The 27,553-nt window shown below is 46.9% G+C and overlaps 11 protein-coding genes across 11 annotated transcripts; 6 read left to right on the top strand and 5 right to left on the bottom strand.

Annotated features, from left to right (window-relative positions):
- Positions 1–1,888: 1,888 nt before the first annotated feature.
- N7529_002600 (FHA domain protein) lies at positions 1,889–3,662 on the top strand (the record flags this gene model as incomplete). The annotated part of the gene is made up of 3 exons (XM_057238128.1): positions 1,889–2,883; positions 2,934–3,030; positions 3,084–3,662. The coding sequence occupies 3 exons, from the start codon at positions 1,889–1,891 to the stop codon at positions 3,660–3,662; spliced, it is 1,671 nt and encodes a 556-aa protein (XP_057100739.1).
- A 600-nt stretch (positions 3,663–4,262) lies between these two features.
- N7529_002599 (glycoside hydrolase family 3 protein) lies at positions 4,263–6,780 on the bottom strand (the record flags this gene model as incomplete). Its single annotated transcript, XM_057238127.1, has 3 exons — positions 4,263–6,125; positions 6,189–6,625; positions 6,684–6,780. The coding sequence occupies 3 exons, from the start codon at positions 6,778–6,780 to the stop codon at positions 4,263–4,265; spliced, it is 2,397 nt and encodes a 798-aa protein (XP_057100738.1).
- Positions 6,781–7,733: 953 nt separating this feature from the next.
- N7529_002598 (uncharacterized protein) lies at positions 7,734–8,341 on the bottom strand (the record flags this gene model as incomplete). Its single annotated transcript, XM_057238126.1, has 3 exons — positions 7,734–7,946; positions 7,970–8,239; positions 8,327–8,341. 3 exons carry the CDS (start codon positions 8,339–8,341, stop codon positions 7,734–7,736), a joined length of 498 nt encoding a protein of 165 aa, XP_057100737.1.
- A 12-nt stretch (positions 8,342–8,353) lies between these two features.
- Positions 8,354–8,611, bottom strand: N7529_002597 (uncharacterized protein; the record flags this gene model as incomplete). Its single annotated transcript, XM_057238125.1, is given in 2 exon segments — positions 8,354–8,452; positions 8,465–8,611. 2 exon segments carry the CDS (start codon positions 8,609–8,611, stop codon positions 8,354–8,356), a joined length of 246 nt encoding a protein of 81 aa, XP_057100736.1.
- Positions 8,612–9,496: 885 nt separating this feature from the next.
- Positions 9,497–10,489, top strand: N7529_002596 (bestrophin family protein; the record flags this gene model as incomplete). The annotated part of the gene is made up of 2 exons (XM_057238124.1): positions 9,497–10,023; positions 10,087–10,489. 2 exons carry the CDS (start codon positions 9,497–9,499, stop codon positions 10,487–10,489), a joined length of 930 nt encoding a protein of 309 aa, XP_057100735.1.
- A 1,087-nt stretch (positions 10,490–11,576) lies between these two features.
- N7529_002595 (uncharacterized protein) lies at positions 11,577–12,476 on the bottom strand (the record flags this gene model as incomplete). Its single annotated transcript, XM_057238123.1, has 5 exons — positions 11,577–11,793; positions 11,860–12,014; positions 12,069–12,224; positions 12,289–12,411; positions 12,462–12,476. The coding sequence occupies 5 exons, from the start codon at positions 12,474–12,476 to the stop codon at positions 11,577–11,579; spliced, it is 666 nt and encodes a 221-aa protein (XP_057100734.1).
- Positions 12,477–13,222: 746 nt separating this feature from the next.
- vp16 (tethering complex subunit VPS16) lies at positions 13,223–16,030 on the top strand (the record flags this gene model as incomplete). The annotated part of the gene is made up of 7 exons (XM_057238122.1): positions 13,223–13,364; positions 13,415–13,521; positions 13,572–13,700; positions 13,762–14,255; positions 14,308–14,402; positions 14,457–15,727; positions 15,782–16,030. The coding sequence occupies 7 exons, from the start codon at positions 13,223–13,225 to the stop codon at positions 16,028–16,030; spliced, it is 2,487 nt and encodes an 828-aa protein (XP_057100733.1).
- Positions 16,031–16,095: 65 nt separating this feature from the next.
- On the bottom strand, positions 16,096–16,740 carry N7529_002593 (Alb1 domain-containing protein; the record flags this gene model as incomplete). The annotated part of the gene is made up of 3 exons (XM_057238121.1): positions 16,096–16,314; positions 16,374–16,666; positions 16,725–16,740. 3 exons carry the CDS (start codon positions 16,738–16,740, stop codon positions 16,096–16,098), a joined length of 528 nt encoding a protein of 175 aa, XP_057100732.1.
- Positions 16,741–16,960: 220 nt separating this feature from the next.
- N7529_002592 (ubiquitin-specific protease UBP1) lies at positions 16,961–19,018 on the top strand (the record flags this gene model as incomplete). The annotated part of the gene is made up of 1 exon (XM_057238120.1): positions 16,961–19,018. The coding sequence occupies one exon, from the start codon at positions 16,961–16,963 to the stop codon at positions 19,016–19,018; it is 2,058 nt and encodes a 685-aa protein (XP_057100731.1).
- An 822-nt stretch (positions 19,019–19,840) lies between these two features.
- Positions 19,841–20,857, top strand: N7529_002591 (uncharacterized protein; the record flags this gene model as incomplete). Its single annotated transcript, XM_057238119.1, has 1 exon — positions 19,841–20,857. One exon carries the CDS (start codon positions 19,841–19,843, stop codon positions 20,855–20,857), a length of 1,017 nt encoding a protein of 338 aa, XP_057100730.1.
- Positions 20,858–26,040: 5,183 nt separating this feature from the next.
- N7529_002590 (uncharacterized protein) lies at positions 26,041–26,658 on the top strand (the record flags this gene model as incomplete). Its single annotated transcript, XM_057238118.1, has 1 exon — positions 26,041–26,658. One exon carries the CDS (start codon positions 26,041–26,043, stop codon positions 26,656–26,658), a length of 618 nt encoding a protein of 205 aa, XP_057100729.1.
- Between the last annotated feature and the right edge of the window lie 895 nt (positions 26,659–27,553).

Genomic DNA, 27,553 nt, shown 5'->3' with positions numbered 1-27,553 from the left:
GGAGTTAACTCTAGTATCCAGGGACTCCTCTAGTCAATAAATTGATATCCATACAGAGTATACTCTCCAGTATTTCTGTGATGTTTTTCTATATAGGTTGCACTCGTTACTTTTCTTGTCTCTGAGTTGTTGAAATATCCTCAATGGGGAACTTTTTTTTACCAGCCATCCCACAAGCTCCAATGCATACATCATCGCCGATGATGAAGCTCCCAGCTGACCAATCCGAGAAAAGGGATCACCTCGGCAGCTATAGCTTTATATCCGAGAGACTAGAGATGCTTTAGTTGGATGCTGTTGGATGCTGTTGTTTAATGCTTTTGTTCTCGTTCAGCAATCTTCTTATTTGCCAAAGGCTCCCTCATAGCTCCGTCTTTTTTGCCTTTTGCCTTCCCGGCCCGTTTCCCTGAAGCGCCCCGAGTCCTTCACCAGCCTCGAGGTCCGTGCGAGACTAAATCCCAATAAGCGTTACGCATAACTTTTGTTCTTGTGATATTGTAAGTGACGCAAATGATCACCAGACAATGAAGATTAGCGGGAATGTCCAAAGAATATCACATGTTTAGAACTACATACGTCTTGAGTATTGTAGAAACCTCAGGCCAAAAGAATATTAAGCATAAACAGAATCCATGGGTCCTATATTGCGTCAATATTCCCAAATCAAGTTTAGCTTCCTGCATCTCATAGCTCACATTTTTCGATTCAGTAGTTATAGTTTTCAATATAAGATGCAAATAAGGTAAGATATCTTCCCTATTTCTAACATTTGCAACAAATAATCAGGTATTTCGGGTCAGAAAGACTGGCAGCACTTAGGAATGTTTCGTCTTCGATCATCTTCTTATACATCTTTGGTAAGTCTTTCCATCGAATTTTTGAGTCTTTCGGTTTGGTACCCTCTCAAACAATCGATATTGTAGCTAGCTTTGTGCATTTTTAATGCAGACTTTATGGCTTGATGAGTGGCGATTTCCCTGGATTAGGCCTTCAAGTTGGAATCAAGTTGAGTTTAACCACACTGTGAATACGATGTATTTAGATTTAGCCAAATCTCTCTGCTAGATATACACTGTAAAGCTAAGCTCGAAGGATTTTTATAAGATGCCCCCGCTGAAGCCCTCATGCTCAAGGTAATCAATCATACATGCATGGAGTACTCCCGTAGTACAAAGTATTTTTGCGCACAGAGTGAGCATGGACCAAGTAGCCGCACGCACTGTGCCGAAATATCTGCTTAGCAGCAGACGCTTAAATTTGCCCCCAAAAATACTTGCATGTAAATTTTTCTGACGAGCGGCGCCTTTATCTAGTATATTACTATGCTACCATGTCACTATATTGCTATGTCCACCATTGTTACACTGTTATACCTGTGAATGGACCATATAGAGTGTATAACCATACAGATCTATAGGCTCAGATCTAGAGCAATTTGATCTAAATGAATCTGCGGGGAAATAGGCTCATCATTTGCGTCAAGGCTGACAAGGCATGAATAGCCGATGGCAAAAATGGGGGCAAAAGTAAAAAGGGAGTATGTATACCCTTGGGAACTTGAAGACGGGAAACTACAGACAATCTTAATTTCAATTTCTTCTTTAACTTCTGAACTTCTTCAAGATCTTTAAACCGGCTTTGTCGCACATCCAAATTTTCCTTGCACATCACTTTGAACTCATTTCCCACTTTTCTTTTCGCTTGTTTTTTTTCTCTTTGAGGGCACGAGATCTAGTAACCATCATATGATGTCTTGGTAACTTTCTCTTCCTGATTCTCAGCCCAGTTGCAGATCCCACCTGTGACGCGCCCGCTTGAATTCTTTGCTATTTCTTTTATTTGTGGGAGGTGAACTCTTCTTTGACGGTCTTATGGTAAAACCACATCCATGTCTGCTTCAGTCACCGCCTCCACCTCTCTCCCTGACAACCCTCGCCCGAGTCGCCTACGCCGCTTCAGCCAGTTACGAACCTACACGCAAGGTTTGTCTTCAACCGGCAGTGGGCAGCAGCGTTCATCCAGAACCAGTCTGAGTAGTCGAGTTCCTTGGCGCTCCTCAACTTCAGGCTCAAATTCTCCGCCAGTGGGGGACTCCACAGTTCCATGCCCTGAAACCGAACCTACTCTCTCCCGTTATACTTCCGCGCCAGCTCCAAGCCACGGCTTCAGTGACCTCAACGGCCACGCATCGTCTACGGAGTCTACCCCTTCGACTCCTTTGGACGAAGTGATCGAGACACCTCATGTTATGGCGCGGCTGAGGAGCGCGTCCGCCGCTCAGCGTCCACCCCCTCGCACACTGGAACGGTCCTCGACTACAAACTCCCAAGAATCCACCCCGTCCCCTGAACCAAGTGCAGCTCCAAATAATGCGACCGAGCCCACCAGCGCCCCCGCAGAATCGACAACCCCACCAAAACCAGAAACAAAGGCGACTATTCGGTTCTTCCCCTACTCGGACACTGTCCAGAGCAACAGACCATCACTGCCCTTCGTTCCTGTCACCCGAACCCTCCCATCCGAAAGCTGTGTCATCCGCGTCGGTCGATATTCTGAGCGCGATGGCGTTCCCATTCCCAACCCAACCGAACCTACGGACACCCCCGTAGGATTCAAGTCGAAGGTTGTGAGCCGGAAACACTGTGAATTTTTGTACGTCAACGGACAGTGGCACATCAAAGATGTTGGTAGCTCGTCGGGAACATTTTTGAATCACATGCGCCTGAGTCAGCCGAACATGGTGTCCCGTCTGTACTCCATCAAAGATGGCGATATCGTGCAGTTGGGTATCGACTTCCGCGGAGGAGAAGAAATGATCTTCCGATGCGTTCGAATCCGGATTGAATGTAATCGATCGTGGCAGCAGAAACCCAATGAATTCAAGTGAGATCTAACTTCTATTTTGGGGTGTCGTGTGATGCTAACATATCCAGCAAAAACACCGAGAGTCTGATCAAAAACTTGGGCAAGGGTGAGACCGCCGATTACTCGGGCTGTCGCGAATGCTCTATTTGCCTTGGCTCTGTCCTGGTATGCTTCTCTCTTCCCTCCCTCCATCCCTGCGGGTACTAACCTTGAGAAAGCGACCCTACCAATGTTTGTTCATGGCAGCTTGCGCGCACGTCTGGCATTACAAATGTATTAGTCGTCTAATCCACTCGCCCGATTACCCAATGTTCCAATGCCCAAATTGTCGCGCGTTTACCGATCTCAGCGCTGAAGTCGACGACTCCAATGAAGCCGATGAAAAGCGAGAGAAAGAAGCGGAAGACAAGCCATCTAGTCACTCTGGGGAACCTGAAACAGAAGCAACTTCAATCGTTGAAACAGGAAACACAGACGATCTGCACGAACATCTGGCAGATCTTCCCGAAGAAGCAATGCTGGCCAATAATGTTGAAAACTTGCACCTAGAGGACGACGACCAGCATACCGATGACGCTCTAAGCATAGCCTCTCCTGTTCTGAGCTCCAGCAATGACGACCTCGCTCGCAGCGCCTCTGTGAACCTCCCCGGCTGGCAGCCATCGCAACCACTCAGCGTGCCCGCAGGTCGCCCACCGCATTTACGATCTGATACCCCCACGTCCGACGACAATCCATTGACCCCGCGAAATGATTCCGGTCCTCTGGCATTTGATGGCCGAGCAGGCATGCCGTAAAGGGTCTCGGTCATAGTTTTCTGAAAATCTCTGCCATTTATACTTCTGGCATCTACCCTTCTTTGTGTGATCATCATCTGTGCATTTTCCCATATCTCCATTGCAAGGTTTCATGTTTTTATGCCTCTCGGGCTTGTTCAGGGCCTACTTTATATACACCGTTTGCATTCTTGGATAGCGCTTACTTTTTCCATTCAATTTGATCCACCATAGCGGCTGGCCAATTTCTTTTCTTCTTCCTCATTCCCATGTGCCCTCAATGCCCTCTTTTATACCCATTTAGTACCCTTATTCTTCTTGCGTTTTGAATCTGGCAGGATTTTTGTTCAGTATGCACGTCTACCTTGTCAGCGTCATGTAGACATATGGAATGTATCTCCCAGCTTGTATGATTCTTTAATTTCTCCATCCCTAGCTTCACCTCACCGAACAAGAAGATCCAGAATACGGGACTGCCCAGGATGACATTGGAAAACATGATGGTTCGATGATTCTGCCGAGATCCAATCTTTGATAATATTAAAATTGCAGTTAACCAAGCTCTAATCTAAGTATCTATGATATATACATCTATGAAAGAAATGATGATTCCTCACTTCCTCACTTCAAATGAACATTGAAGCTGCCACGCTTCCTCAGATCCCTGGAAGAAGCGCCGACATAAACATGATACGAGCCGGGGGCAACAGCCCAGTTTTGCGCCTTGACATCCCAGTAAGAAATATCTCTGCGACGCAAGTTGAACTTCACCTCCGATTTCTCGCCTTGTTTGATCTCAACATTCTCAAATCCACGCAGCTGGCGCACAGGCTGGTGAGCAGCCTTGGGGTAGGAGATGTACAGCTGGGGCACCTCCGCGCCATCAACAGAGCCAGTATTGTGAATGTTCACGCTGACACTGGCGACAATATCCCAAAGATCCTCATAGCCACCAACAGCACGCTTTCCACTGGGGAAGGCAGAAAGTACCTTGGGACCGTCGACCTGAAGGTTCGAATACGAGAAGTTGGTGTAAGAAAGACCGTAGCCGAACTCATAACGGGGAGTCACGTTGTAAGCGTCGAAGTAGCGGTAGTCAATGAAGTTACCCTCGGTGAAGTTGCACTGCTGCGTGTAGCAGATGTCGACATTGTAGTCCGACTCGTTCTTCGCGATGGTGTGGATCAATCGGCCGCTAGGGTTGACATCACCGTAGAGAACATCAACGATGGAGTTGCCAGATTCTTGGCCCAGAAGACTGCCGTAAAGCACGGCTGTGACATTTTCGTTCTCGATCCAGTTGTCAACAAGTCGGACGCCCGCAGAGTTGATCACGACTACGGTATTGTCGCAGTTTTCTGCGACCTCGGTTACAAGAGCGTCCTGATCGGTATTGTACAGTTCAGTGCGATCAGCACCCTCTCCGGCGAGAGCGTTAATGAAAACAAGGCAGACATCCATGTTCTCGGCGTAGTTGCTGATGGAGGGAGTTACCGAGGTGCTGTCGGATCCTTGCATGACCAGCGTGGAACCGCTGGAAGAGGAGTAGGTATCATTGGCAACCCAGCGGAGCATGGTTCCGTCTTGGCTTGCTTTGATAGTTAGGGCAGTCTCTGGAGTAATCAGGTAAGGCAGAGATCCTTGTCCAGATCCAGAATCGGTAGCAAGGTGACCGTCGTAGGTGGGTCCAGAGCCCTGGACACTGAATGCCATGTTGGGGCCAGCGATAGCGGCGCGGGCGTGCGATCCGAAAATGGCCATCTTGTGAGGCTTGTTCAGCGGCAATGTGTTGTTCTTGTTCTTCAGAAGAACCATAGACTTCGAGCCGTGGGAGCGGATCAGCTTGGCATGGTTGCCACGGACATCAACGTAAGCATCCTGTGACTCGGTGGAAGGCTGAGTGCCATTATCAAGGTTAACATGGTAGTATCCCATCAGGTTGCGGATGGCCATATCGTTCAAGCGGGCCTCAGTGAAGTTCTTGTTCTTTAAGTAGCCTTCCATGGTGGAAGTGCTCCATAGGCTGGAAGAGCCGTAGTCCAAACCGTTGATCGCAGAGGCAAGGGCATGCTGCTGACCGTTTGTGTCGGGGAACACCAGTCCAGGGAATCCGAGTTCTTCCTTAAGGATGTCCAAAAGAACAGCAGAAGATTCACACGAAAGAGTGTTGTTGACCTTGGTCATAGCACACATCATACCACCGAGACCTGAGTGCACGGCATCGTAGAAGCTCCAGAGGTAGGTTTCGTGGAGGGTCTTGGAGTCCACGTTTGAGGAGTACGGCGCACTAGAAGAGGACGAGCTTCCGCCCATGGCGCGAGCAGCGAGTGAGGAGCCCGACGAAGAGGGAGCTGAAGCAGAGCTCGAAGTAGATGAATTTGAGCTGCCTCCAGGGCCACCCATACCTCCACCACCCATACCGCCGCCCATTCCCCCGCCCATGCCTCCGGTTCGGTTGGTCTCTTGTTCATTCAGAATGAAGTGCTATAGTATCGTAAATTAGCGGTTTTGATCTTCTCGGATTAATTCAGGACCAACGTAACGTACCTTGGCACCAGCAATGACACCGACGTTAGTGTATGCCTCCACGCTCAGTCCCGTGGCAATGCCATTCAGGTACGGGTCGGATCCATATGTCTCAACCAGACGACCACCCCAGGGAGTACGTCCCAAAGGCTGAGAAGTAGGTCCATTGATTACTTGAATTCCCTTGAGATAGGCTTCAGTCGCAACAGCTTGAGACTGCGCATACATAGCATTTTTGTCCCAAGTCATAGCCAGCGCGGAGGACTGACTGAACGCGGAGACATAGTAGTAGTCTTGCAGACCCATGGAGCCATCCAAAAACTCCAATGCAGTGAACGATTGACCATCAGTAGTTGTCACGTCACTTCCAGTGATGAGCTTGAGCTTCTCAGTTGTGTTGAGCTTGGAGACGAATTTGGTAGCCTTTTCATATGCGGCTTGCCAATCACCAAGAGAGACTGATAATTCGTTAGTTGATTTTCGTAGTTTGAGATCCTGAGCATGGGATTGATGTACCATTGTTGTTGGAGAGAAGTCCAGCATTAGAGCTGCTAGACACGGCAATAGCCGAACCCAGCAGTGTAAAAAGCAGAGATAAAGAATGGACTTTCATCTTTGAAGACTCAAACTGACTACGCTATACAACAGAGAGAGAAAAGAACGAATGTTCATTTTGAAGATGGTCAGGATCCCATGTTTTCATAGTCGGCCCTACGAAGCCGAACGCGTATACAGTCTGGAGTATCGAGGGTCAAGGGTGCAGAAACAGGGTTTCATATCCATTCAAACAGCCTAACCTTATGGACTCTCGTGGAGCCATTACGTGGATGCTGATCTTTAGCCCCGGGATGATCTTATGTTGTAAGCGGCATTGGGAATGCCGACCTCGGGAAGTACCAAAAGAAGATCTTGATTCTCGGAAAAGCCGGCAATTAAAGCCTTGAGGGTTACGTAAATTGCATCCCGAGCTTAAAATAGGAAATATATGGGCCGATCATCTTGTTAAATGAGCTGAAATCTACTCCGTGTCTTGAAACCCATAGATAAAAATTCATAAATGTCAAATTATTGAAGCGGATACCCTACGTCAACGTTTTTATGTTAGAAATGTAAATTAGCAAGAATCGATAAAGATTCTTGAAACAGGAGGCTGAGTTACATCGCTGCAAATACAGTAATTCCTCCGTCTGTTTTAATTTCCTAGCCCGTGGCTCTCTAGGCCTTCCTGCATGTCTTTTCCCCAATCTTTCACGGGTCTTTTCAAGGTTCTCTTAGGGACACCTCCCTCCAAGGCCGATCTATATAGCGGGCAGATGTCCCCTCACATCGTTGCATTGGAAGACCTTTGAAGTAAGCCGTTTCCACGATAAACGTACTGCTAGTTTGACTTAGAGTGGTACCGATCAAAGGGCCCCACCAGAATAACTATTGATGGTTTACTCGGCTATTACAGTACTAAGTAACGTTAACGTTCTAACTGGCTTTTTACCCACTCGTCGACACTTGTAGGGTCCCTTCCAATCAACCATTTCAAAACACTCGCGTTTCCCTTCAAACCACGAAGGGTCAGAACAGAACAAGCCTCTCAGTTTCATCTCTCGTAATGTCAGGCTGGAGCTCCCCTTGATTTGCCAGCCACCTCAAGTCCGTGTCTACCTGATCACCGACAAAGATGCCCCTCTCTTTCCCACCATACAAAAGGTTCGTGTCCTTGTTAACGCCTTCTCGAAAAATGGGAGTCAGCACCTCAATCTTCTTTCCAATGTGACCCCAACTATTCTGGCAATATCTGCATCGGAAACAGGAAGAGTGGAGCACAAGGAGTACTGAGCGAACTCGTGGGTTTCTCTCTCTGTCAAAACGCGAGCCCCAGCTTCGGCTAGGTCTCCGAGGGCAATCAAACTGTTCGCGATGTTTGGATTGTATATGTTCCAAAGCTCTTTGATGGATGGAGCTTCCATCTTTGCTAGTTGGGCTACGGGGTATGCGTTCACAACGTTGGTCGACTGGAGAATGGTAAAGTTCAAAGTACTTAGTAACAGCCGTTCTTCAACGCGACTTTTGTAGTCATGCTAGATGAGATTCTAATACTGGATACCGAGCACGCTGGAGTATGCAAAGTGTTTGAATTTTGTATTTGGGGTTTAGCTCCCGCAAACAGCTGCGTCGATCATGTTGATTCCGATTTACATTTCACGAAAGTGAAGGGAAGGGCCTACATGGCAGACTGATGTTGCATTGTTGAGAAGCGTGCAACAATCTTCGAGTGAGGATATATCGTATGTCTGTGGTTATACATCTGGGTAGGTTTCTTGGATTCGAGAGGTAGATTCTACAATGTGGGCTACCAGATGGAGTTTGAATTTGGATTTGTTGTAAAGAAGAGGGAATAGGAAGGAGCATTGTCTGCCACCTGGGCAGGTCACCACCAGTATCTCGCTCATTGCAATTCGAACTGTAAGAATTAGGCAAAGATACTCCGTAGTCAAAGGCTTTTTGTGAAGATGGTCAGGATTTAAAGAGGGGTACATTAAGTAAAAAGCCATATGTACTGTATGCATCTGCCCCGGAAACTTTCTCCTCATGCAGCATTACTCGTCAGCCAGATCACCAAATTGGAATCCAAACTTCTAGGAAGTGCAATATCTCATATAGATGTCCTAAATCCCGAGAATTTATGTATTAGAATCTCTATTGACAAGCCAGATGTACAAAAAGTCAAGCCAACTGGTAGATATAGAGCCACGTGATTGAGTCTATTGAATGGCGCTAAGTGGGCCCTGAACCAAACAGTCGCTGGACCCGCTTTCGATCTCCCATTCTGGATCTCTTCACATCTCAATCCCAGAGAGGGACTCTATAGGCGTGAGCCTGTTACACAATATCTCCCCTACATTGATTCGAGACGAGCTTTTAGCAAGATGAGGTTAAATTTCAGCGAGCCACCTACACCGACCTTGAGTCGTCAGAACACTACAATTCAAGGTCACCATCAGCGACGCGGCACTCATCCCCACCGCTTGTCATCACGGCTCAAACCAAGAAGGTAGAATGCTTGACTGTCGTCTACTCACTAAGTGTACTGACTTTAATTAGATGGCCATTAGTATTCCGCTTTATCAAAGGCGCAATCCATGGGGCCATATTATTGCCTGTCTTCTTCCATGCCGTGTTTACAGCCCTAATTGTGTATCTGGATACATATGTGTTCGATACGGTTGGTCTACCTAGTACTATAGTACGTATTTGATCAAATCCCTACTCGATCGGGCAGAGTTGTAACTGAACATGGCGAACAGATCCCATCATTATCCATAGTCGTAGGACTGATGCTCGTCTTCCGGAACCAAACATCCTACAATCGGTTTTGGGACGGTCGAAATGGAATGAACTCACTCAACACCTGCGTGCGAAACCTTGTTCGCACAATTGCAACGAATAGTTACAATGCTAAGAGAGGACCCCCTACAGCCGCAGAGCGCGAGGATATCGAGCGCACTATTCGAATCCTCATGGCTATCCCATATGCCGTGAAAAATCATTTGCGTGCAGAATGGGGAGCCGCTTGGGTGTTTGGCAGCTCTGTTGACGAGGACTTGAATCTGTATGGTAACACGCTTTATAACCCTGAATACGCCAACTTGCTTCCAGCGGGCTTGGTGGGCCATGAGGATGAGGGCCTCGGTCTTCCCTTTCAATTGACCTTCTTCGTCGATGGTTTTATCAAGCGAGGCGAAGAGCGAGGGTGGTTCCCTGCTCCTGGTGCTAGCCAGATGCAGGCTCAGTTGAACACCTTGACTGATGCCTATGGGAAAATGGAGACGATCAAACTGACTCCAATGCCTGTCGCTCACTTGTAAGTCCCAACTTTGGCTCACTTTGTAGCAGGCAGTTTATTGACGAACCTGGTTTGAATTAGAATCCATCAAAAGCAAGTCCTCGCTCTCTTTGGTTGCGTTTTGCCTTTTGCGATGGTGGATGAGATGGGATGGTGGGCAGTTCCTATTGTGAGCTTGGTGATTTTCACTCTTTATGGTATTGAGGGCATAGGATCCCAATTGGAAGATCCATTTGGGTATGATCGAAACGACATCAAGATGGATGCTATCGCCGGGGATTCCAAAACCGAGATTGATGTTGTTCTGTCTGAATGGCGCACACACTCGAAAGCCATGGATGCACTGCGACACCAGCCAGCTGGCTCTTTCCATGGAGATCTATGCTTGACACCCAATCGCAATGAGGGTGGTAATAACAAAGGGGACGAGAAGTACGCACCTCCAGACTTATTCTTGAGGTTAAGACCAAGCACGGGCAGGTAATGATTGCACATACCTGAATCATAATCACGAGTACATATTTGTTTTACATTTGAACAAGCACCATCGTTGCTCGAAACACTTCATGCCTGTATCGATAAAGATACCCAGAGAGAGTGAAGTACCTGATAGTTGCTCTAACCATATCTTTTTTTTTGGAGAAGAGAATTGAAACCAGGTTCTCAGAATTGGTCTACAGGGCGTTTCTAAGAGAGAAATGATGTTGGCTGGTCGTTATGTACAAAGAAATTCCAATAATATTTGAGCCCACCTTTCTCTCTCGGTAACATAGAGAGGAACTCACAGGGGACGGTCATTGCTTCGTTTACACCAAGAGCGGAACTGCATGGTCATTTCCCCGATGTCCTTAAATTCGAGGCCCCACTTGAGGTCAATGTGCATGGAGTCTCATTGTATGAAGAAAAATGAATTTTGGCTTTGGCTTCACACAAGGTCTACAAATTCAATTAACGAGTATGCTTAATGACCGAGACACAAGATATACAGCGCCATAGTGCTTCTTATAAAAATTTGTTGCGCGGGTTGAATTGTACCTATGTAATACCTGTTGAGAGGAACGTTGGGATCAGATGGAGTCGGAACTAGAATTATCTCGTTCGTCTCGGCATCGCGCAGACGCAGGTGTCCCAGCATCTTGTTATCTATAGGCTCCTCGGGCTTGACATCATGCTCATATGCCGAGAAATGGTTCAAGCTATACACAGCGGTGGCGGTATGTCTTGCCATGGCTTCCCTAACTGCCAGTCCTACATTTACCATTCTAGAGACAGCCGAAGACTTCTTCCTAGACTGTAATGTGACGAAAATGTCAAACAGCACTTCAACAATAGCTTACTTTCCCAACTGTACAGCGCTTTTCCAAGGCTTGGATGATCCTGTCTGGATGCCACTCATCATCAAATATGGGCGGCGGCCTGTCTATGTGATCTATGTGACAGCTTTCAAGGCAGGTCAGTGATCGTGGGTTGAGATATCAGCATAGTTTTTGCAAAATGAAATTTTGACACTTGATTCAAGTCGGGTATCCAATGCAGTAATCAAAAATTAGTTGAAGAAATGGCTTTAAGCCTTATAGCGGTGGCTCGAGAGCCAGAACACCGTCAAGTATTGAATCTGGTGTTACATCGGCGAGTACATGAGATACTGCGCGTAGATTACTTCCGTACTGTAGACTGCGGTCCTCGCCTGGGGCTGTGACGATGAGGCGATGACGGAAGACCTTCCTCGCAGCCAGTGCCACAATTGAGGGAGTCAGATAATCAATACCATGTAGAGGAGCCAGAAGTCTGCCGAAATTGGTCAGTAAGATCGACCGAGTCGATGGTATACTGACGATTGGTGGGCGAACTCACTGTGCAAAACGAGAGAATTCAATGTTTGCTTTTGCCGATACCCCACCAGAAACTGCACGACTCAGACGCAGAAATACAACAATATCCTGGATGTATCGAGCAACTTCGGCACTCGTGCTGATTGTTGTACTTGTCTCACGTAGTTGTTCCATATCCTGCAATGCAACATGAGATAAGTATATTGTGTCAAGAATGGCATGAAAGCTCACCTTCGGACTAACTGTAGCCCTCTGTATTTTGGTTTCTTTCGACTTGTGGATTACAGATGAAGCAGAGATTTGTCCATCTGAAAGCCAGTCATCTTCTTCGAGATACCTATACCCAGCCTCGGGGGCATGGAAATGTGAAATAAAGAGATTGTCAACCTGCAGAGACATTAGCGAGAACCGAAGCAAGCGGCGATGGCCTTATATTCAAGTCAACAATTACCATGTGCTTCTTCAAAGGCGGTTGAAGCTGGTCAGAGTCTCTCGACACAAGAGGGATGAAAAGAAAGTCTTCTGTCGCACTCAGGATACCACTCTCGGTGACCAATTCTCTCGATCGCATCAACTATTTTAATTGTCAATATTGTTCAAGCAAATTATTACTTGAATACCCACCTGGAGCATGTGCATTTGAATGTCATCGCTGACAAAATTGAAATTCTTGGCGATCACTATATTGACAACATTATTGTTGGTTAATTGTGAAGGTGTCGCCGGTGGCTTGCTATAATCGCCGCAACCTCTGTAAGAAGAGCGCTTGCTTGACTGCCCAGAATGTTTCATCAGAACATGACAAACAATAAGAGACTTGAGTTCATGACATACTGATTCGGTGTTTAAACAAGGACGTGACGGGCGATGATTCACGCGTGCATCCAGAGAGAGAACATCATTGTAAATGTCTTCAACAGATGTTGCAGAGGAACAATCAATAATTGTATATGAATGATTGAAAGTATTTGAGGCAATCTGTATTGGTGAGAAAACATTCGAATCTTTTGTAGACATAGATCTAGACATACCAAGGCGAGCTCTTTGGCGAGGTCATTGATGCAGTGGCTGGCAGTCTCAATCAAGCAATGTTCGCGGGCAACGTGGCATAAAAAAAGAGCAACTTCAAGATCCGATAATTGTCTAGCAATGTTGGCAATATCTGAATCCATCGAAAAAAATGAATATTAAAGGCAGGCAATGGAGCAATCAAGAAGGACAACAATTGTAACGGGGAAGTTTACGATGCAAAGTGGAGTGCTTTCGCCTGAAAATCAAGGCAATAAAGTCACCCAAATGGGCCTAGCGCGCGTGACTTCCCCATCAACACCTGAACAGCTCTCCAACTGGGCAACTGGATCGCTCACCTGTAATCAAATCCCAACATGGCGCCAAACCCACTTGCCAATTGGGAGAAGATTGGAGACAGTTTCTATCGAAAGATCACCGTCTATGATGCTATATTTGAGGACGAGATTGAGTTAGAGAACTACCTTGTCGCGGGGGCCCCCTACGGAGGAGCTATTGGTAAGACCGGCTCTGCCGATATATACGAGGCTTGGAGCTAACTCAGGTAGCACTTTACCGCGATGAAAGCAAGCCGTTGAGGTTACGAGATGGACAGGGTTCTCGGTCAACGATTGACATTTACTCTTGCTCTGGACAGCGTATCAATCGCATAAATGTGAGCACCTTCTAATTAAGCCGAGCAATTATTTACTAAGATGATCAAAGTGGGAGCAAGCAACTATCCGAGGACTGGGTTGGTCTGACAAGGAAGAGCTTCTGGTCGTTTCTGAAGATGGCACCGTGCGACGTTATTTCGGATTAGATGGCGAGTTCACCTCTTTCTCCCTCGGCAACGTGAGTAGTCTGGAGAAGGTTCTTTCCCAATCTAGTCGCGCGAGTACTGATCTTTACATAGGGTGCCGAAGAGTATGGCGTGAGGGCCTGCCAGTTTTGGTCATCGGGTCTGGTAGCATTGCTTTCCAATAATCAACTAATTGCTGTATCCAAATATGATGAGCCGCGCCCGCGGCTCTTGGCACCCTGTCCAGAAGGCGAGGTCTCCTCATGGGCACTAATACCTCCAGCTCACACTTTGTCGCGTTCTGTCGAAGTCCTTTTAGCTGTGGACAAAACCGTTTTCTTGGTCGATTCGACAGAAGCAGAGGACAAAATCCTGCAAGACGGACCATTCAAACATATCAGTGTCTCCCCCAATGGGCGGTCTGTCGCGCTATTCACCGCAGAAGGCAAATTGTGGATGGTCAGCAATGACTTCCAAACCAAATCTGGTGAATATGATTCTAATTCCCGAGTACCCCCGAGTACGGTGAATTGGTGCGGCGAGGATGCCGTTATTGTTGCGTGGGAGGATGAAGTACATCTTGTAGGACTTAATGGGGCCGCATCGAAGTGAGTGGGCTTTGTTTACCACTTGTCTATTAGTCAAGTCTAACAAAAGCAGGTACTACTATGATGACCGCGTTCACGTCATACCCGAATTTGATGGCGTCCGCCTCATCACCAATGACACTTGCGAATTCTTGCACAAGGTTGCAGGTAAGTAAATAATTATACACAGAAATTATCCAGAGCAAAATTGACCAGCACTAGGTGTTACGGAGGAAATTTTTCGCCTTGGTTCATCTTCTCCAGCTTCGGTACTGCTGGATTCGGTGGATCAATTGGAAAAGAAATCGCCCAAGGCCGACGAGAACATTCAAAGAATCCGATCAAGTCTACCTTCGGCAGTTGACACTTGCATAAAGGCAGCGGGTCATGAGTTCGACGGTTATTGGCAAAAGCGGCTTTTGAAAGCTGCCTCGTTTGGCAAATCTGTCCTTGATCTCTACAACAGCGACGAGTTTGTTGAGATGACCGAAAAGCTCCGCGTTCTCAAAGCGTTGAGAGATTATAAGATTGGCTTGCCCATATCCTACGAACAATACCTACGCCTCACACCAGATGGACTTATTGAACGCCTGATAAGTCGACATGAGTATCTGCTTGCGATTCGGGTCTCGGAATGTCTTCAAATTCCAGCTGACAGAATCTATGTGCATTGGGCGAGCCAGAAAGTAAAAGTTTCGACCGTTGATGATGAGGCAGTGTGCAAGCTCATTGTTCAAAGGCTTGAAGGAAAACCAGGGATCTCTTTTGAAGTCATCGCTCAAGCTGCTTATGATGAGGGTCGATCTCGCCTGGCTACCCAGTTGCTGAATCATGAACCACGCGGTGGCAAACAAGTCCCTCTGCTCTTGAACATGGAAGAAGATGAGCTTGCTCTTGACAAAGCTATTGAGAGTGGCGATGATGACCTCGTGAACTATGTACTTTTGCATCTTAAAAGCAAGCTTCCTCTAGCAAGCTTCTTCCGAATGATCAACACCCGCCCAATGGCTTCTGCACTCGTTGAGACTGCTGCACGAGGTGACGACACAGAGCTACTTAAGGATCTTTTCTACCAAGATGATCGGCCTATTGATGGTGCCAATGTGCTACTGTCGGAGGCATTGCGCGAAAACGATGTGACACGTCAGACGGAAAAGCTTCACTTGGCATCTCGACTCTTGTCAGACTCTAAGGAACCTACCGTGGTACTCAACCAGAAATTAGTATCCGAAGCTTCTCAACTCCTGAAGGCCCAAGAGGCATTGGACAAAGAGTTAGCAGACAATAGCGAGTATCTTGGTCTAAGTCTCAACGAGACTGTTTACGGACTTGTTCGAGGTGGCTACAGCAAAAGAGCACAAAAGATTCAGAGTGAATTCAAAATGCCCGAAAAAACATTTTGGTGGTTAAGATTGAGAGCCTTGGTGGCTAAACGTGACTGGGGCGAACTGGAAGAACTCGCTAAAATCAAGAAATCCCCTATTGGATGGGAGGTAAGACAGCCGAGAAATCCAAACTATCTTCATATATGCTCACACAAAACACAGCCTTTCTACAACGAGATTTTAGGTGCTGGGAACACAAAACTTGCTTCAGGGTTCGTACCGAAGTGCACCCACCTGACCCCTGCCGAGAGAATCGAAATGTGGGTGAAATGCGGAATGATTGTGAAGGCAGGAGAAGAGGCGCAGAAGACTAAGGACCTCAACACTCTGGAACTCCTCCGAACGAAGGCATCTGGCCCCGCAGCCACCGAGATCGAGCGTATGATCAACCAGCTTAGGCCGAGAAAATAAGCCTATCAAGAACGTTTGACGATTATCGGGGGCCAACCAGCCAGGTCTGCTTTAACATTCATTGTTCAGGTGATTTCGTCGGCCTCCTCCGTGGTGGCAGGGTTGTTCGTTGCGGGTTTGGAATCTTCATTCTCCATTTCGATTTCGAAGACGTTCTTTGCAACAGGAATGGTAGGCGCATCATCTTTGACCATTTCATCGTCATCATCATCCTCATCCTCCTCATCATCTTGTTGGAGAGCGGCAAAAACCAAGGCTTTGCGGTTGGTCTCTTCCCAATCAGCCTGGTTTATTGTCAGCAAATGTACACCAAACCAAATGACCGAATTCAAGAAAATCATACCCTTCGAGAATCGATGACCTTTGCGCGAGCTATACTTTTAGCCCTTTTGATTGCCAGTTGATCTGACACAGCTTCGGCTCTGTCCATTCCCTTCTGCTGTCTTTGGCGCTGGGCCCTCGAAACCTTGTCATTCTTCTTCTGCTTTTTGTGAATACCGGCGTTGGAACGATCAGCCAGGATCGAAGGCCTATCCGAGGGAGATTCCGCTCGTGGCAGAGAAGTCACAGACTTGTCGAGGTCCAAACTTGGAGATGCTGCCCTCCGTGCTGCACGGGAGCGGGGTGCAATTTGAGCTATTAAATTATTAGACACATAAACATCAAATTAAAGTAAAATTAGTAGTCAACTCACATCTGCTTTTCGCCATGGTTGTTTTGAAGAATTAGCAATTGATCGTGGGGAAAATCGCTATCGATAAAAAAATTTGCGGCATGCGGAAAAAACCAAGTGCGCAATTCCTCCGCCATCTATACCACGTTCTTTTCGGTACGCGCCTCGCTACTGATTTCTTCACCAGCCCATGCCACTGCTCATGTTGACTGATTTTTATAAGGCAGCAGCAACACAACTGTCTTTATTTTTCAACAATGAACACTCGCCACGGGCGGTCTGAGATTCTTTCAAAAAGCCCTGGTCACGACACAACCAGCAACAGTCATTATGAGACTGCTCTTACGCTGATAGAAAATAACCCAGCGATAGCATACAGTTTTATTGCATTTATTTCCATCTTTTTCCTGCTCGATTACTTTGGTTTCACTCCAATATCGCTACTCCAGCTCTCCTGGGACCTCCTCGTCTACTTCACACCATCTCGAATCGTTGTCGCATTGGATTCTCGCGACTCAAATCCTGAATCTATTGCCCAAAATCTTCCTTTTCGAGAAAAAAGTAACGCAATGAAACGAATCCTCGGCCTTCCTACCATCGACTCTTTCCCTTACTTCCCCCGACCTCGATCACTCTCGGCCCTTGGAAGCGCTTTGCTAGGAACTACAAAGGATACAGCCCCACCGGGGCTTGGGAACTGGAATAATTCATGTTTTCAAAACAGCGTAATACAAGGACTCGCTTCCTTGAAGTCACTCAGAGAATTCCTGGGACGCAACATGGACCTTTCGGAGTCAACTTCGCTCTCGACGCACCAGGCGCTAATGGACCTCATCAATAGTTTGAATAGCTCTTCGAACCACGGAAACAAATTGTGGATTGCAGGACCTTTGAAGTCAATGAGCAGTTGGCAACAACAAGATGCGCAGGAATATTTTTCCAAGGTTGTCGATCAAATCGATCATGAGGCAGAGGTGGCTTCACGTGGAGAGATATCCAACTTGGGATTGAAAATGGCAGGGCCCGAGGAAAACATAGTACATGAAAACTCTTTTGATGAATCAGTTTCCGAGAAAAATGACTCTGCATTATCAAACCGCAATATCCCACCTCACAATCCTCTCGAGGGCCTACTCGCTCAAAGGGTCGGCTGTATGGAATGCGGATATTCTGAAGGGCTCTCGCTGATTCCTTTCAACTGTCTCACCGTTCCCCTTGGCGATCAGTACGAATATGACATCCGCGACTGTTTGGATCAATACATGGCGCTTGAACCCATCGAAGGTGTGGAGTGCTCAAAGTGCAGTTTATTGCACAGAGAAGAGCAGCTTACCAACCTGATTGATGGGCTTGATGAGGACTATGGAAACAAGTCGGACAGCTCCGAGACACCCCGACCCTTCAATGCTGTAAAGATGTCCGCTGCCTCACGACTAGAAGAGGTCAAGACAGCTTTGGAACACAACGACTTCAGCGAGAGCACGTTGACAAAGAAGTGTCACATTCCCTCCAAGAACCGAGTCTCAACCACAAAGTCTCGACAAGCAGTCATCGCCAGGGCGCCTAAGTGCCTTACCATTCATATCAACCGCAGTGTTTTCGATGAGATGACTGGGATGCTGAAAAAGAACCACGCAGCTGTCGTGTTCCCTCAAACGATAGATTTGAACTCTTGGTGTCTTGGAACTCAGGTCGTCAGCAAGTCTGGCGACAATCCCGAACAGTGGGAGACAAATCCCTCCAAATCTATGCTTCCGCAACCTGGTGAATCAGTCGAAGTACCCAGCAGACTATACCAACTCCGAGCGATTATCACCCATTACGGCCGACATGAAAATGGGCACTACATCTGCTATCGGAAGTACCCAACATCGGAATTTTCAGCCCCTGCTTCAGACGAAATCCTCCAAGCGGAAGGCGACAAAGACAAACCCGAGCGCTGGTGGCGGCTGAGCGACGATGACGTAGAAATGGTCAGCGAAGGCCATGTGATGTCTCAAGGGGGTGCATTCATGTTATTCTACGAAGCCGTCGATGATTTGGCCTCACTTTCTTCCTGCCGATCTGCAGCCTCCGAGTATGCGCACCCATATCCGTATGAAGAAGCTGTTCATTTCGGAGGCGAAGACACGGTCCCCACGCCAGATGATATCTCTGCGCCATCCACTGTCACCGACTGTGGCTCCTCCACTTCCCGTGCAACAAGTGTTTCGATGCCTTCGGAGGAACCCCAGTCTACGAAATCATCCGCAGTTCTCGACCTTGATACCACCCCAAATGGCGAAATTGAATCGACTTCCACGATTGTTGCATGATTCTCCATATTTTTCTTTCTCATCCGTTGGTTGTTTTCTTTATTTTCTCGCATTACCGTGCTATATGGTCGGTTTTTGCATCATGATACCCAATACCATGCCGTTATTCCTTTTAAGGGGTTTCTCTCTATTTTTTTGTGTGTTTATAGCTCTTTTGTATGTATGATGTACTTGTATGCGCTCTCATTGTAGGCACAAATGGATGTGACACATTATATTGACTTGCTTCAGTCTGACCACAGGTCTACAGTTCCACCCACCACTTGTTCAATATGCGACCAGCAGCGACATGACTAATAAATTTGAAATTGTAAGTCAGCTCACTTACCTGTTCTGTAGTTCAAGCTAGGTTCTGTGTCCGAAATGTCGCCAGCTCCACCTTACTATGCGCTACCATTGCCAATAACACCTTTTCAAGCTCAGTGTGCTAGAGACCATGGCCCCCGCATTCAAATATGAGCAATGAGCACCTTGGTGAAGACGATCCATCGTGGATCATAATCCGGAATCACCTAATCAGGTACCTTGGGGCCGGCCGCCATGGCATAAGACAACTCCAAATCGCGTTCACGGGTTCGATATCAGAACAGTTCTGGCCTTTGCGAAAGTTTCATAGCGCAAATTTTTCGGTAATCAAGACTTGTTCGCTCATTTCGATCATTTTGTGGGAGTTGCGATCTATAGATCCTGCCGATAATCCCCGAGTCCTCACTTCCTATCTAATCATCGCATAGTATGAGCTCCATGTCCGAATCCTTAAATCTGGATGTTTCTTTCTCATCATGATCACAGTTCACTTTGCAAAAGATTGTATACCCCACAATGTCTGGAAACAAAACTTCTCAACAACCTCACAACATAATCCTCATCAATGAACTTCTAGAAAACATTCTTCTACACGCAGACATGAGAACATTATTAACATCTGGCCAGCGCGTATGTCGCAACTGGAACGAAATGATCAAGTCATCACCAAAGCTTCAACAGCACCTTTTCCTCAAAGCCTCCCCATCTCAAGAGTCAAATAAATGCCGTCGTCTTCGCAACCCACTCCTAGAAGATATACTCTGGGCTCAATTCTTCCTCAAGCAACAACAAAGCTCGGAATTAAACTTGGCCGATGTAAGCAGATTTCCACTACGGGAAGCCGATCGACTCAAGCTCAAAACCTACTTGCGCAAAGACGCCAGTTGGAAACAAATGCTTCTACAACAACCACCCACATCGTCAATTGGAGTCCTTGAAATAATCAGGCGATCAGACTCGGAGTTCACAAAGCTGGCTGTCAGTCCAGATGAGGGCTTTCTCCGAATGGGCCATATCTTGACCCTACTCCAAGGACGCAGCACTTTAGTTCCGACGCGCAACAAGTGGATCCTATGGAGTGGGAGATCACGAATCAGAATGCCTCTCAATTTCGAGATCTGGGCACCAAAATGGATCTATGAGCCAAGTACACTGCAGTCGGTCCAGGAATGGGTCCCGGATAACATCGACTGGGACAGTCTACGCCTGGAAGTGGCCTCGATGTATTTGAACGATTTTGATTGTGATTTGGTCATTGTGTCAGAACGGAGACAACAGCTGTTCCAGGGCGAGGATCGAGTTCATAAAGAAAGCAAACTTGATCGTCGGCTTGAGAAAGTGTTTGGGGAGTGCCGGGTAGAGGTTGGAAGGAAGCATACCACACACTCTTGGATACCTATCAAAGGGGTTGGTGTGGATCGAAGGTGGAGTCTGAAGCCTTGTTCTGCTACACCTCTTGTTCCGGCACCGAGTGATTCGTCTGAGGTTTCAGATTCATCTTCTTCCTCTTCGCATTTTTCTTTGTCTGTCTGAATGGACTCTTCAGGCGCGCCGGGGTTGGGAAATCCGGCAAGAGAACCTCGTTGGCATTTTTCGATTAATGTATTGTTATATAATATCAAGGATGGTCATTTGAAGGCCACGCTTCTGCTTCATACTTCTCTCTCGCGCAACCAGGATAGTCAATATATACTGGTCTTCGCTGACTTTAGATCTTTGATTGTTGGTTCCGTAGACAGCGATGCTGGATTCAATATCCATGTATTTACTTTAATTGCAAGACTCTCACATATCCCCAGGTGACCTTGTGTAATCAAGACTAATTCTGAAGTTTGACATCAAGTCTAATAACACACTCGTTTTTATCATCCCTAGAGAAGAACTAGTCTTCCTCTTCTTCACACTGTTGTTGAAAATATAACCTAGTTAATTTATCGTGACTTTGGTAGTATTTTAGAGCTAATGGTTCCTTGCGAGTTGATGTGTCGAAGTAATTGAACATTTGGTTATGTCCCGATATATATTTGTGATGGTCTACGGAGTATTCTTATTCAGTGCCCTTGAGAAATAAGCGACCAACTTGTTAATGCTTCTACACATGTCAAGACCATACCCATTTGACAATAACTATAGAGCCTGGAAATCATGACTGTCCGAATACATGTTTGTGGAGTGCTGTCAAGAACATCTCTATATCCACATTATTGCATCCATCCATGTATGCACAGTGTAGGCGCCGACCTCCGACAGTGTCTCCACTGGTTAAGTTTTCCACAGGCTGCAGACCACAAGTATTTTCTGCATCAAATCATGGAAACGATATCGCGATATAAAGATCAGACTGTTCTAGGCCCTGGCTCAACAATGTCGGTCACCACTGTCACCGGAAATTAAGTGTCGAGTCCCAACTTGTTGACAAACACCTACAAGGTCCAAGTGCAGGTACATTTAAAGAGCCAAATAGGAAGGAAACACAATTCACCGCCATTTTCATTATCTGAGCGTGCATCGGGGAAGCCCAGTGACCGACAAACCCATGTCGCTTTAGCGCGACCAGGGGTCACCCCACCAATTTTACATTGTATAACCTGTTCGGACATTGTTAGCCCTCAGTCAGGCATACGATTCTACATGCACCGTCTAGGATATTGCATCTCTAACATAACAAAGTTCACCGTAATATCTAGGCGCTCATCGCGCGGATGTGTTCCTGCCCAGATTAGATTGAAATGTTGACAGATTGAAACGCACCTGAAGCATCAGGCTCGGCAGTGTACAGCAAAAAACGGCTCGACAGGACAAAGCGATTGCTGGCTATGCTCAAGTAGGCAACGCAAAGAATTGCGCTGCGAAGATGCATCGTCCGCTACAATGTGAATGGACCCGGCCTCCCGCAGTCCAGCGGGTTGGCACATGCCCGCTGCACTGGTTGCTGTGTCGAAACATCCTCAAAAGTAAAACTGTTAGAGTTTTCTGATTTGGATCGAGAAGATGACTTGGTCTGCTTGATTCGACCTCTCTTTGAAATCGCCCAAAGCATGTATGCCGAAACGCGACCGTGGCGACGGGATATTACCCGATCGCAAATATCGGTCAACGCAGATACCCTTAGTCTACGGTGGTAAGATGGCGCGTAGGTATTGAGTCAAACATAATTTGATTGGAGTCAGCAGAAGAGACGAAGGCTGCACTTTGTATCCAATAGCAAAGCGGAACTTGGCGGTCTCGGAGATGGCTGTCTGATCTCACAAATATCACAGATTTGGCAGCGGTCCAGATGACAGATTACGACAGTGTCATCCGTGCGGTTCATGTCATTAAAGCTCGATGAATCAGGGGCGTCATGTACTGAGAGGAGCAAGCCTCATGGACACGTCCTACACCGCAAACCCGCCACTGCCATCACACCCTGGTCGATCGCTGCAGGCGAGAGCGCGGATGGGATTCCGGAAGGGTGGGTTACTCACACTGCCAAAGGGACTTACCTACATAGTACATGTCAACTCACATTCTTTCAATATCTCAAAGATCTCCGCATGAAAAGCAAGTGTGGGTTCGGAATGTGATCCCCGGAACCCCATGGGGCTGTTCCATGGTCCAGCTTATGCTTATTGTCTAGTGGACCAAGCTAGGAGGTCTAGGCCATACATTATTGTACATGTGCATCTTTTCTATGAATCGGTGGCAAAATGGAAGATACATGACAATATTGTAACTAGTGATCAGTTATACAAATTGTGGCTGTCAGTTGGTGAATCAAATGCTAGAACTTGATGCTGACAAATTCTCGTTCACCATGGCTAGGCCTCGGTCCAAGTGAAAATCTACGATAGAAGAACACCAACCATATTGAAACAAGCCGTACTGTGTAAACATTGTAGATTGAAGATTTGACTCCTTTTTGAAGCAGTGTTATTGTACTATGTATGCAAGAGCAGACCCGACCATCTGTGTCCTTGCGATTTTAGTTTTGAGATCGTACATATGAGCTGCAGCTACAGCTGCAGGGAAACCCTGGAATGGCAGGAAGGAGCCACTGTGGATCCGGGCTCCCTATGCATTTTGAACCAAAGGGCAGGAGCTAGCTTCGCAATTCAACAACAAATCAAGCTCTAACACTGCATATGTTACGGACTACAATCAGTCGACAAGCATATGCGAGTAAACACACTTTTGTGTTTTGCTCCAAGCGCATTTCGCAAAGATGCATACCCAAAATTAAGCCGAGGCAAATTCGATAGACCAAGCTCTCGCTCCGGCTTTTAACTTGGAACTTTTGTGCCCAATCCATCCTCCACCGGGATATTAAATTGCATTTCCGAACGAAATCATCCAGGGGTCCACAACTCTCCCGTGGAGTCCACCATGACAGTATCTGCCTCGACAGCTTAATTAGGAGACAAAGACAGACACCAGGGGGATGCATCGTAAATCTATTTGGAACCACATCCTTTCAAACACCGATGGGATGGAATAAGGGGACGATCGCGAGGCGACCCGATCGATCGTGGGCCGCGGGCCGTTCCCCAACCAGAGAGCTCTCGTATATGGTAGCAGCCCGTGTAAGCCGTATCTAACATGATTTCATTCGAGGGTCGCTGGCGTTTAGAAGTACAACAGAGCTGTCACGTCAACTCGGATGTGACTTCCTGGGTCAATTGGGTCTCCTCTTTTCAGCATCCCCGACGGGCCGGCGCGCGGAGGCATCAATTATGGGGTTTGTAGACCTATGAGGCGGCGATTTGAGATTTGAGATTTCAAATAGGGATTGAGATGTATATATTTGCTAAAGTACTACTCCGGATATGCAGGAAATCGTAGTCAAATAGGTACCAAATCCTAACCTCGGAAACGATGAGTTCGAAGGGGCGACGATCTTGGGTACGAAAGGGGCTTCGGATTGGTTGCGGGGACACCCATTGCGACGGACTGATCCACTTAGGCTTCCGGGGAAGGGCGTCACTTTATTTCCGAGGCGAGGCTTGCATCACGCAAGCCATCTGGTGCATCACAAACATCAAAAGGCAAATAAGGATGTGTACATAACATGAGTCGTGTAGTGGTGTTCGAAATTGGGGAAGTTCAAGTTCTTAAAAATGGATGGGAGAGGTCTTTGCTTTGAATGATCTAGACCGGCGATCTAGACCCTTTGGTGGACTAATGATTTAAAATGTCTTTGAACAAAGAGTAGTAGTCCACTCGAGCCTCGGTGTGACTGTGGAGTCATCGCTGATTTGTGCGAAAACCGGTCCCCTAACGGGAAAACCCTCATCGCTGCACGTTAATCGCACAGGATCTTTGACTGGGATCTAGAACGATTGCAACGGTAATTAGCAGAGGTGGCCACGCAATTTGCCGAGGGAACTGCAATTATCCGCAATCTCGCGAACCTCCGTGGAGACGGGGAGTTGACCGGGGGGAGTTCCGACACGGCAAAAACCGTTAGTTTCGAACGTTTCCTTTCACATTTCGGAAGTTCTAGAGGATTATTATTCTCCACTCTAGTTGGGCCGAGGAAGGATGAAGAAACACAAGGTGGAGATTCGGAAGAAATTGCTGTGACTCCTTCGACAATATTGTATATAGCGTATCTCCATTGTAGATTGTCATTTTAAATCCGCGAATAGTCTATCTCCTCTTTGTCGATTTCTCAGGTTTCTCGTTTCTTATCTCTCAACTCTTGAAAGCATATACCCTGGTCACCAAAATACTAGTGACAAATTGTCAAAAGAAAAACGGTGTTGACGTGTTGAACTATTTGATCTGTCACCGCCAAACGCCTACCACAAACCTGATCCTGGGAGCGTTTACGGAGTAGGCGTTTGAAGAATCCGTTTGGGTGATTAGGGCTGGAAATTGAAGCTAGGCCCGCAGCCTGATATCGTGCATGAAAGGTTTTTTTATTTTACAAATATAATTTTTGTGAAGCGGTGAATCCAAGGAATGATTGGAGAATCGTCATCGGAACTGGGCAAAAAATAAAAAGGAACGAAGAAACAATCAGATCGTTATTTAGATCGGAAATCAATGGGCAGCCCTTCCGGGGGAAGAGTTCTGTGACGGCAAGGGGTTTTGGGGGGGGGGAGGGGGGAGAAATCAAGTATTGAGATCAACTAGACCCTAAGCCACCTTCTATGACCATTTTTCCATTGTACATTGTACATTTGTATACATCTACTTCATATGGTATATCGTACTTGAAGTCTGTTGTGTGGCAAAGGAAAAGCGCTCAACGAGTATCTCTTTATGTGAGAGTTATCAACAAATAATAAAAAAATCACTAATTATTATTGATCGCCTTTGATCGACGGGCTTTGGCGGAAGCTGCTTCCGTCTGATAGTTCGGATTTGTTTTTCTTTGTTTTTCTTAATTATTATTTAGCATTTAATTATAATTTCTGATTTATCCTTTTTGTGATTAAAATTAATTATTTTCGATATTGTTTCAGTGCGCGACTGCAAGGGTGTTCGGGAGAGCCTAGAAGTCTTCCCCGGCTTTCATATCTATTTGTGTGTGTTGGGCCTTCCATCACTTTTTATTGATAAAACACCCAGACCCTCGATCGATTCTTATATCTTCATTTCACCTTCAATCCACTCTCACCTCTGCATCATTGTCATCTCTAACATATAGGGCCCATTTGGTCCAGACAACTGTCAACTGTCAACTGTCAACTGTCAACTGTCAACCATCTCAACTCTACACATCGCCCATAATGATTCCTATTCAATCACGTCTACAAGCCATGTCGCTTCCTAAAGCGGCGGCTCCTATCGCCAGCACAGATCCAGCACAGGTTACCTTTTGTTGGAGTGGTAGCTCCGGATCTTTCGAGTCGTCTACTATGTCGAGTCCCTTTGCGCCACCACCCACACCAACCGACTCTCTCCTCGATATCAACCCTCGCAAGTCATCATTCTCCAGTGAACAGGGAGCCGCATACGCGTTCCCATCTTGGCCCAACCGACCTTCTCTCTCTAACAATAACTCCTCCGACTCGTGTGCCAACGCCTACCTCTCCGATGACGACCTCCTCTGGATGCCCGAGAACGCAGCCGCAGAGAAGGCCGTGGATGAAATGATCCAAGACACAGAGACGATGTGCTCGGTCACTATGGAGCAACAGATGCAGCGCCTCCGCGCTATCGCCGAACAAGAAGATCGTGCCAACTTCCTGGCCAAGGTCGAAGCCCACGCGCGAGCGACTCAAGCCTTGCGCCAGGCAAAGCAGAGCGTCGCCAGCGAGGGCGATAACTCAAAGCGCAGGAAGCGTAGAGTCGTGCCAACCCCCAAACGACGCGCCCATTCCGCATCCAAAGTCTTGACTCACTAAGCTCACCGGGGGCTTTCACCGGTGCGGCGCAGGCGCTCTCCGACTCTTCTCTTCACCACCTTGTTATTATCGCCTTATCTTTTAATCTCTCCCTGCATCTCCCCAGAGATTCAGACCCACCAAGTTGTCGGTGTATCCCGACACTTATTATTATACTTCCGTGATACCCGCTATCTTCTGGAATCCATGATTCGACCTTTTGGAAGTCCACACACCCCCACAGCGCACATGTCGATCTCGCCACAGTTTCCAATTTTGCGAAAATCGGAAAATCGTGGATATCGTCAGGGTTCTAGGTTCTAGCACGGGCCGATCAGTCCCCGCGCTGACCTAATATCTTGCAGCGCTGCGGGCGCTTCTAGAAATCCCACCGTCACCTTCTATTCAGCACACCGCTGCTTTCGCTCTGACTCACTTTCTTATCACATTCTCATTTCCAGCGAATCCGTTACTTTTCAAGGATCACGTTCATGCAGCGCTTTGTATTGTCATTTGACCCTCATACCCTTTTTGTTATGCATCCCGATATGGTCCCGGTGTTCCCTTTCCCATTAGCCTTTTGCTTTGTTTTCTTTTCTTATGATCCTGTTTTTCTCAGCGACTTGTTCAATACCCTATTTTGTATACCCCAATTTGTTGTTCTTTCCTCTTTCGTTTTTAGTTCTCAGTACGCGCTGTCATATTTTCATCAGAACATTGCGCCACCCGACACATCACGCTTACAAATTTTGCAGTGATGCATAGTTGGGCAGTTATCCTAGCCAACCATGGCTGTTGGCCATTAGCACATTATTAGCCTCAATGAACTGAGTCCATTTATCATGATACCTGTTTCACCAAGTCATCCAGTAAACCACCAGTAAGCCACCAAGTACACCAAGTAAATTTGAAACAA

Source organism: Penicillium soppii, assembly GCF_028829465.1.
Source record: "Penicillium soppii strain IBT 18220 chromosome Unknown utg000003l, whole genome shotgun sequence".
Taxonomy (NCBI): domain Eukaryota; kingdom Fungi; phylum Ascomycota; class Eurotiomycetes; order Eurotiales; family Aspergillaceae; genus Penicillium; species Penicillium soppii.
Note: the sequence above shows the minus strand (reverse complement) of the source record. Positions and strands in the feature narration are given on the sequence as shown.